The sequence below is a fragment of the Hordeum vulgare genome, chromosome 1H (assembly GCF_904849725.1).
Source record: "Hordeum vulgare subsp. vulgare chromosome 1H, MorexV3_pseudomolecules_assembly, whole genome shotgun sequence".
Classification (NCBI taxonomy): Eukaryota; Viridiplantae; Streptophyta; class Magnoliopsida; order Poales; family Poaceae; genus Hordeum; species Hordeum vulgare.
The window spans coordinates 483,603,012-483,613,318 of NC_058518.1; the positions used below are offsets into that span (position 1 = coordinate 483,603,012).

General features: G+C 44.9%; 1 protein-coding gene and 1 non-coding gene across 2 annotated transcripts; both read left to right on the plus strand.

Moving 5' to 3' along the window:
• Positions 1–4,629: 4,629 nt before the first annotated feature.
• Positions 4,630–6,457, plus strand: LOC123416973 (adoMet-dependent rRNA methyltransferase spb1-like). The gene has a single exon (XM_045106834.1). The coding sequence runs from the start codon at positions 4,763–4,765 to the stop codon at positions 6,221–6,223; it is 1,461 nt and encodes a 486-aa protein (XP_044962769.1). The 5' UTR covers positions 4,630–4,762; the 3' UTR covers positions 6,224–6,457.
• On the plus strand, positions 6,358–6,443 carry LOC123424118. Its single transcript, XR_006621608.1, has one exon. It is a non-coding gene; the product is annotated as a small nucleolar RNA SNOR75 (small nucleolar RNA).
• Positions 6,458–10,307: the final 3,850 nt, after the last annotated feature.

The window sequence follows — 10,307 nt, forward strand, 5'->3', positions numbered from 1 at the left end:
CACCGGAGGAGTGCCTTCTGTGTATCAAACATCACAATGTAACTCGGTGACTATAAAGGTGCTCTACAAGTATCTCCGAGGATGTCTGTTGAGTTGGCACGGATCAAAACTGGATTTGTCACTCCGTGTGATGGAGAGGTATCTCAGGGCCCACTCGGTAATACAACATCACAACAAGCTTGCAAGCAATGTGACTAAAGAGTTAGCCACGAGATCTTGTTTTACATAACGAGTAAAGTGACTTGTCGGTAACGGTATTGAACTAGGTATAGAGATACCGACGATCGAATCTCGGGCAAGTAACATACCGATGGACAAAGGGAAGATTATACAGGATTGATTGAATCCTTGACTTCGTGGATCGATCGATAAAGATCTTCGTAGAATATGCAGGAGCCAATATGGGCATCTAGGCCCTGCTATTGGTTATTGACCGGAGAGTGTCTTTGTCATGTGTGCATAGTTTCCAACCCACAGGGTCTGCACACTTAACGTTCGATGATGATTTAGTATTAATGAGTTATATATGGTGGTAACCGAAAGTTGTTCGAAATCCCGAATGAGATCCCGCATGTCACGAGGAGCTGCAGAATGGTTCGGAGGTAAAGATTGGTATATTGGATAGACTCTAGAAGGGTTCGAGAACTCACCGAAAGAGTTTCAGATGTTTATGAAAATGTTCTGGTGCGAGGATACTTTGGTTGGGCCAAGGGGTAAGGCCCACGGGGCTTTTGGTCGATGCGAAAGGAAGTTTTGCAGAGGTCAGGGACCATACGCCACGGACCCTAGCGTCTAGCCCTGGACACCGAAGACCATGGCGTTTGATGCGGGAATTCGGGAAGGACTCTTCCTTACGTTCCAAACCTACTTTAGGGAGGCCCTCTCCCCAAGTTACGACTCCAGGGCTCAACATATAAATAGAGGAGCAGGGCTAGCCCCTAGAACACAAGTTTTAGAGCCTCCTCTAGTTGATCTAGTTCTAGTTGTGGTGCACCAGCCGGTCGGTGTTGTTTAGACAATACAGGTGGGCGGCGATGCAAGCGAATAACCCACAGCGGTGTGCAAGCAAGGTGAGATGGGGCGGCCAACGAAAAAAGAAGAAGCTATGAACGATGGACAACAATGGCGGCGGCTGCGGCATTTCACCTTGATTCCAGCGACGACGACGGGGCTGAATGCGCTCGAAATCGGACAGAAGGGCTGCGGGGGACAAGAAAGGCAACGAGGTAGCGACGAGGCTCGCAAGCGGTCGCCGGGAGTCACGTCGACAAATTTGCAGGGGCAGGAGGCGATGCTAGGGAGAGGCGCGAGTTTTACTCAGCCGCCGAGCGGTGGAGTATATTTTAGGAGAAAGTTAGGGCTGGAGTAAAAAAAATTATCCCCTTAAGGTAGATTGGGGATCTGCTAGGTGCCGATTAGAGTAAAATCAAAATTTTACTCCTCTAATCAGTTATAAGGATTCGGTTGAAAATGGCTTAATATGAATTATATACAGAGCAAAATAAATAAATCTATATTTTAAAATACGTCTATATACATTTTGATGTCTTATATTTAGAAACGAAGTGAGTATTTATTTATTTGCGCGGGAAAGAAACGAAGGGAGTAGTATATACGTACTCTAATAATGTTATATTTGTGCCGCCAGCCTTGCCACCCTAGGTGCCTTGGTGGGTCGCATGAACCCAGCTTTTGCTAATTCTTAGTTGACGTCAGATTAGGGAAAAAACAGAGCAAGTATCGTGTTGCATGAACCCAGCTTTGCCAATTCTTACTCCCTCCGTTCTTAAATATAAGACCTTTTAAAAATTCTATTATAAACTACATACAGAGCAATATGAATGAATCTATACTCTAAATTATGTCTATATACATCCGTAAATAGTCCATCGTGTAATCTCTAAAATGTCATATATTTAGAAACGGAGGAAGTAGTTGGCTGTGATTTTCTACTAATTTTCGGTTCACTCAGAATTGTGAAAACTGGTAGCGGAGAATTAGCAAAAAAATGTTGTCTCTTTGCTAATCCACGCAAGGAAACGATAATTAAGAATGTGTTTGGTAGCATTTCCAATCGAGCATGTTGTTCTCCTATGATACATGTTGAATATAGATCTGCTAAGTACATGCATTTAATTTTGTTTGATACCGATGTATGCGCTGAGACATGCTAAGCTAAGGCCCTGTTTGATACCTTGAATCTGTTTGACATGTGGGCTGATACTCTAGCAATAGTATTTTCAAATAAGTGAACAAAACATTTAAAAATGTGAACAATTTTTTGAAACATGGAAAACTAACCCATTTTTTAATGCTGAAATTTTTATTTGGAATTCTTAAAAAAATTGAAAGTTTGATCTTTATAAAAATTTAAACAAAATTTGAAATTCTGATTTTTTAATTCAATTTTTTTAACATTACATTTTTTTGAAAATTTAAACAAAATTTGAAAGTCTGTTCTTTTTGAAAATTTTAACAAAATTTAAAAATCCTGACAAATTTTGCAAATTTTAACAAATCTTAAAATATGGACATTTTTGAAAATATGAAAATCTGAACATTTTTTGGTATTTTCAACATTTTCTAAATTTTTTTTAGAAAATCTAAACATTATTCGGAACACATTATCGCTCGCTTCGCTTATGCATGCTCACCAACGAATGGTTGATTGGATGTTCTCTCTTCTTACATGCTAAGAGGGTAATTTCGGCTGAGTTCGTGCATGTTGAGAAGGTCCCGTGCAGGCTACCAAACACCTAAAAAGTGGACCGAGAAGAAAAATTTTAAGCTCATACACGGTTCATATACTCTACCAAACACACCCAGGATGGACTCGAGTTGAAAGCAAGCACACATGTATGCCCTGTCCTGTTCTACTAATGCAAAAAAAAAAAATCACACAAAACTGTTCAATTTCTAGGAAACTAAAGGAAGATTTCGAACGGTACAAAGCTATGTACTAGCGAATCAGTCCTTTCTTGAGTTGATCGGCAGCGAATGCCCTTTCCTTACATACCTTGATATCATATTGAAAGCACAACAGCCTTGTGAACCCTTCTCACACAAATTAAAATCCGAACTTACACTCAATCACATACCATTACACAGTAAATTATTAAACCACTGATTTGGATCATATAGTGTTACAAAGATATTAAACCACTAGCCCGGGAGAAAATATCCACGTAGAAGCATGGTAGTCAATCTCCCTCCAGGTAGGGCTCATACTTTGGGATTTCATATCGTATTTCTCGCCTGTATCAATAAAATGGAGAGCATCTTGGTCCACGTCTTCAAATGTAGAAACGGACTTGCAGAAAAATCTGCTGATGAGAAGCGCTTGACTGCCCAGCCCATCCGAAATTGGCACCCAGTGCGCATCTCCATTGACATCCGCCTCGTAAACCTCCACCTTGTGGGTGAAGTTCATACCATAGACAGGCCAATGCAATTGTCGTTTCACCATTAGCAGTTTCCCACGTGACTAAACCAAGTGTCGATTGAGAGTGATGAGAGTCTTAGCTTCGTGTGGCACCTCATCACCTAACCAACATGTTGTGCCTTCAAGAATCATGCCGTCGCCGGTTTTCTCCCCAAGTTCATCTAAGATGCGCTCCTCAATATCCTCCTTGCTCGGTACCTCGATATGGTCTTCATCGATATTCGTGACTTTGCCCTTGCTGATTCCGGACTCACAATTATCATGGTCGTAACACCACGCTCCGCAATGATAATAGCCACGTGGGTGTCTAATGAGGTGTTCGATACTGGCAATTGTGGGTATGCCATCACCATCAAAATCTATACCGAGGTAGACAAGGTCCTCTGCCTCGGTGATTCCATATAATTGATCTCCAAGGAAAGCAATGTCAACTATGTAGATGAAGGGGGCGCTTTGTGGCTCGGGCAGCCACACGCCCTTTCCTGGCCGGATCAAGATCAGGGGGTGATTCCAGTTATTGGTCATGACGGCGATGATGTCGGAAGGCGTTGATCGTAGGAGTACTTTACGGATCATAAAAAGCTTGGAAGCATCGCCGACGACAGCATCCAGCTCAGGGAGCGGCACGGTGGCGCCCGTGAACGGATTGTGCAAGGAGTAGCTATGCATCTTCTTGGCGTCGGTGAAGTCGAGGGCGAGCCATTCGTCGCTGGAGGCAATGCACGTTGTGTTGCTGGGCAAGGTGGGGAGCCGGGGAGCCGAGGCGCAGTTAGCATCCGAAGGTGTGAAGAACGAGCCATCTGCCATGACGATCCAAGGTATCTGCCGCCGCGAAGCCGAGACGTGCTGGTGCATAGCTAGGCGCCATGAACGACACACTGCACGAAAGCGAGCGCGATCGGCCGAGGCCCAGTGTCGGTCACGGCGCACCTCTTCGAAGTCGACGGAAAAACCACAAAGCTGTTTGATCCGCGACCACGCCGAGGACAAGAAGCCTCTGCGCGGAGGAGAGGACACGAGCCGGTCGATGACAACGTCTAGCACGTCGTGCGGGAGCTTTGCCCACGGCGCCGCAGTCGAACTCGCCATAGATAGAAGCAGCCGTATGCGTCAACTGTGTGTTGCCGGACACCGCGGGTACGATATATAAAGATAGGTTGGTTCTGATTTTGGCCGGAGCCCCGCGCCGAAACGGACGCCAGCACGGACGAACAATTCCTGAGTTCGAGTCGGACTGGCTCGCGCGACCCGAGTACTGTTGCACCGACCCGCAGGCCCAACCAAACACGATCCCTCATCTTGGCGGCGGCGGCGGCGGCGATGGGCAAGGCGGCGAAGGGGAAGCAGCGGCGGGACGAGTACTACCACCTGGCCAAGGAGCAGGGGTACCGGAGCCGGGCGGCCTTCAAGCTGCAGCAGCTAGACGACCGCTTCCGATTCCTCCCGGCGGCGCGCGCCGTGCTCGATCTCTGCGCGGCGCCGGGAGGCTGGGTCCAGGTGGCCGTCGCCCGCGCCCCCGCCGGCGCCTTCGTCGTCGGCGTCGACCTCGTGCCGATCCGCCCCGTCCGCGGCGCGCACTCGCTCACGGAGGACATCACCATCACCAGGTGCCGCTCCGCCGTGCGGAGGCTCATGGACTCCAGGGGGGTCGCCGTCTTCGACGTGGTCCTCCACGACGGCTCGCCCAACGTCGGCGGCGCGTGGGCGCAGGAGGCCACCGCGCAGTCCGCGCTCGTCATCGACGCGGTCCGCCTGGCCACCGCGTTCCTCGCCCCCAAGGGCGCCTTCATCACCAAGGTCTTCAGGTCTCAGGATTACAGCGCCATCATGTTCTGTCTGAAGCAGCTGTTTGATAAGGTCGAGGTGACTAAACCTCGAGCCAGTCGCGGCACATCCGCTGAAATTTACATCATCTGTCTGAAGTACAAAGCCCCTGCAAAGATTCAACCAGAGCTTCTTGATATCAAGCACCTGTTCAGTGTGGATCCAGAGAAGAGCACGCCTACGGATGTACTTGACACTAATAAGAATGCAAAGAAGAGAACTCGTGGTGGGTATGCGGCCGGAGTCACGGTACTGGAGAAAGTTGGCCTCGCATCAGATTTCATATGGTCCGAGGCGCAGAAACCACGGGAATTCCTTGGTTCTTTCACCAAGATTTCATTTGATGATCCTGCGTCTCTGCCCATCGAAAACCATGAGCTCACCACGGATGAGGTAAAATGTCTTTGTGAGGATTTGCAGGTGCTGGATAAAAATAGCTTCAAGCATATCTTGAAGTGGCGCACACGCCTAAGGAATGCTCTGCCATCATCTTCGCAAGTCACACCAAAAGCTGATGGTACTGCGACGAACACCAAGGTCAAAGGTGATGTTCAGCTTTTACAGGAAATGGAAGAAATGGGTTCCGATGAAGAACACCAACTGGATGGTATGCTCGATGAAGCTTATGAGCGTTATGTGACCAAAAAGGGTGAAGAAGTAAAACAAGAACACAAACGTGCCAAGCGAATCGATCCTGATGCTGATGCTGGTTTGTTAGAGGGAGGTGAAGATGATGGTGGCAACGTTGGCACCGATCAAGGTTCTAACAAAGATCAAGATCAAGAGACCAACCCCCTTTTATCATGTCTAGATACAGAGGAGCCTGCGGAAGAGCAAGATGTTAAAGTAGTGGTTGAGTCAGGATATGTTCACAGAAGCAGGAAGAAGGGGAAGGGTGGCAAAGGAGGCGCCAAAGGGGGGAAAGGGATGAAGGGTTCCGCCGGCCAGAAGAAATGAGGGATGATAGGGAAAGCTAAGAAGTTCACAGCATAGTTAGTTTAGCAAGGCATTGAGTCAAGTTAGTTTAGCAAGGCATGGATGAGTAACTAGGCATTATGTGAAATCAGAGCATTTACGTGGTTTCTCGTACTTCTCTGTGATGTTGAAAACAGATGACAAGTCCGATGTATCCATTCTATTAAACCATGTGGACAATCAGAACATTTGTCTGAGAGAACATTTGCTCCGTCAGTTCCTTTCCTCATTTTCCCACCGCTTTTCCTATAACTGTGTCACTGGCATAATGAGGAAGACAATTAGTGTCCGATATATTTGATGACAAATTGCTCCTACTCAATCTGAATGTCAAGTCGGCAGCGTATATACTTCTTTTGTGCATAGATTCATCGTACAACAGTGTTCTCTTTGTTACATAATCTACATGATATAGACAGTAGTAGATTCGCTGTTATATTCCCTCATGATTTTATCAAATTTGTCATAAGTTTGAAATATAATGAACATATGAAGAGCAATTGGTCCGTGTTTCTGATAATCATGCGATGACCTCCAATTTTTTTTTAGAAAAGGAGGCTGAGCCCCGGCTTCTGCATCGAGTGATGCATGCAGCCATCTTTATTACTTATTTAACAAAAGTCTGATAAGAACATACATCAAACCACCTGAAGCCCCCTCTCACACCTACAAACCGTGATAATGTGGAGTGCACTCACTCCCCATATCTAAATCCGGTGTCGTCTTCGGTCCATCCACATGACGTATCGGAACGCGATGACTTCCAATGAAACACTGAAATGTTTACTGTAGTCAGGCTTTGTTGTTATGAAATCTGATGCGAGACCAACTTTCTCCAGTACTTTTCTTGTAGTACCGTGATGGTCTGTTGATCTGCCAACATGATATATACAGTAGTTCAGTACCTTTCTTGATTTTCCTATCAGTTCATTGACATGATGCCATGCACTTATAGTGTCTGTTTAATGTAAACGTCTGGTATAAAGATTAGAGCCAGATGTGCAACGCTATTATTATTTTTTTACTTTTTCAGGCGAAAACTGCCAGGAAGATTGGCTGAAGCTGCAGTGCCAGAGCTGCAAGCACTGCTCCCAGCGCAACATCAATAGATCTGTTCCTTTTCTGTTGAACTAAGCATTTATTTTCCTTCTATGTGGCACTCTCAGCCTTTTTCTATATGTTACTACGAGAAATTTCAGAGTTCACACCATCTTTAGTTTCTTTGTCCCCCTCTGCTCAATGGCGTGATGATTTTGTCATTTTTTTATTTCGCAGGCACATTCATCGTGCGTTGCGATCCCCAAGCCGGCATGCCGATCTCCTTGTGCTTCCAAGACGCAGCAGGTTACTCCAGTCTAGTGTGCGGTATGTTACAATCGCAGACAATGCCACTGATGTTTCATTGTATTTAGTGTGCGGTATGTTTCATTGTAAACTCTGTATTTTGCAGGGACACCATCTGCCAAGTGCAGACAAGACAGAGGCTTGTATATCCCTTTCAGCCCTTGGAGAAATGAGTCAGTCAGGGCTCATGGGTTATATTTTCATTAGTTTGTGCAGTCCCCCCAAAAATAATTTCTTGTTCAAGCAAGCTGATGAGTTAGAAAACTTGCCCTATCAAGTTAAGCAGTTGAAACCAATGGGCATCTAGACTGAAGACCTGAAACCAAATCTCTTGTTTTCTTGTCAGGATTTCTTGTGAATTTTCATCTTGTGTGCAGTGCAATGTGCAGAGTTCATTTTCTGTAATAAAAATAGCAAAACAGCTGTTTCGGAGAAGGTATCTGGGCGAATGGTAGGGAAATAAGGCCTACAGCCGAACGACTCGATGGGCCTTGGATTTCTATCATACTTCCCATAGGGTTTGAACCATGGACGCTGGGATAGGCCAAAGCATATCACCTTGACACAATAACCATCTCATCTAAGTATGTTTTATTCTTGGGAAACACTCCCTATCATACGTCTGAATCCCGCTACACGACTCGTCTTGCAAAAAGAATCCCACAACATCACCCATGTGGCAAAACAAAAAATTACAACACAACACAAACTACACAAGAATAAAGTGGGCATCACTAGGCATCAGACTTCTGGATACTTGCATCCATCAGACTAGCTAACTGCCGTCGGATTAGTGATTTCTCATGCATCCATGCATGAATAGAATGGCTTGAGAAAATTTGGGTCTAGGTAGTTAGCGTACATGCATGGTCCATTAATTGAGTTTTGCTTCCTTTTTAACTGCTTCTTAACTCCTTCGGTGAAGTACGTGGAATTGGTGTTACATGCTCTTTTTTCTTCTTCTTTTTGTTAGTGGATAAGGAAAACTAGATATGAGGTTTGAAATCTAATAGTTTGTATCTAACACGACAAACTTTGCTTCCATCTTAATTGAAAATTGCTTCGATCTGATTTTTTAAAATTAAAGACTTATTTTCAACGCTGCAATATAATGTTCCGATAGATAATAGAATTTGCTTCTAATTGACATAACTCTTTGCCTTATAATGATATACTGTTTTCAAAACATTGAAAATTGTTCATCCGAGTAACGAATCGCTTCGAATGAAACATAAATTGTTACCACAGTTCTGATTGTTTCGCTTTCAGGATTACACGTGCTTCGATGAAACAACGCAGTGTTTTTATTTGACTCTTAGGTGCAAGCAAAGTTCCCCACCTCCCCTCAAAAAAAGTATCATTTCCTGCATCTAGTTTTTTTGGTTGGCAAGAGAATGTCATGGATTATTTAACAAGACACGCCAACTAAATAGACGCCTTCAAGTTCCTCTGCTTACCCTTAAATATAGCCGCCGGTAGCGGCAAAATAACAAGGTGGTGTGCGCCGTGAATACGCCTAGCAAGGAGGTCAGACTATGATTTTTTTAACGAGGGGTGAATGGGTGACATAAGATCTTCTATGGGTCATGTCCATACTACAACTTCGTATTGTTTATACACTATTAAAAAGGGAGGAAAATTAATTGGTCTAGGTTTATCAAAGTATGTGCATGCCTACGGTATTGGTGTTCCATGTGCGAGCAGTACTACAGTACCACTGGGTGTGGTCAATATTATATGTGGTCAAGTCCCATAGGTAGCGTGATTGGACGCTTGCCTGCTCTTTAGCATGAAGACTGCATGGTGTTGTGGACATGACTTGTGATGGAATGCACTGTCACAAAAGTACTGCCATTTGTTCAGACACATGATCGAAAATGTTCACCACTTTTAGCGATATAGTTCCTTGCCCGCCGCAGTCTTCCTCGTGCCTAGTTTGATCTTCATTAACGTCCGACGATTCAGTTAGGGCCTACTACTTGCCGGTGCAGATAAGGCGGGGCAACTACGTGCCAAAGAAGATTGATGCAGAATATATTATACGGACGAACTTTCTTTAGATTCTGTCCAACGCACTCGCAGAGTTGTGTTCATGTCTCGTGCATGAAATAATCGTGTATGAAAATAAAATATGTACGGAATGAATTCATAATTGGACTACTCAACCACACTAAGCGATGGGTGCATCTTTTATTAAACACTTGCGTTCGGGATAAATCAGAGGAATCTATGTTCTTCTACCTCGATAGTCTAACTAATTTATACACGCCTATATAAAGAGAGGGGTGTGGTGATACACCCATTCTCATGCTCAATTTTGCTCAACTTTACAAACCACGCTTGGGAAGGTAGCTACCTCGGCGTGTAAGGAGTAAGGTCCCTGGCCAAGGTTAATACTCGAAAACTCCTTATGCTTCTTGCTACCCCCATATAGTGAAAATGTCTTTTTACAGACGTGGGACGGCGGAGGTCATGTGGAAGATCAAGCTCATCTATTCTCCCAGGCGAGCAATATGGCTACTGGTGAATGTAGCAATGACACTCCATACTAAGCAGGGGCGTACATGAATACTGATGCATGCCATCAAATAGATACAACGACGCGGTGAGGATATGGGGTTCCTAACATAAATGGTATTATTCAATAAATTCCCACGTGAGATAACACTTTGTTCTTTTTCAGCCTTTGTGGGATAAGGATGACTCAGAAGGCATCACTCTT

Coding starts and splice junctions, on each gene's coding strand:
- LOC123416973 (XM_045106834.1), top strand. CDS start 4,763: ATGGGCAAGGCGGCGAAGGGGAAGCAGCGGCGGGACGAGTACTACCAC.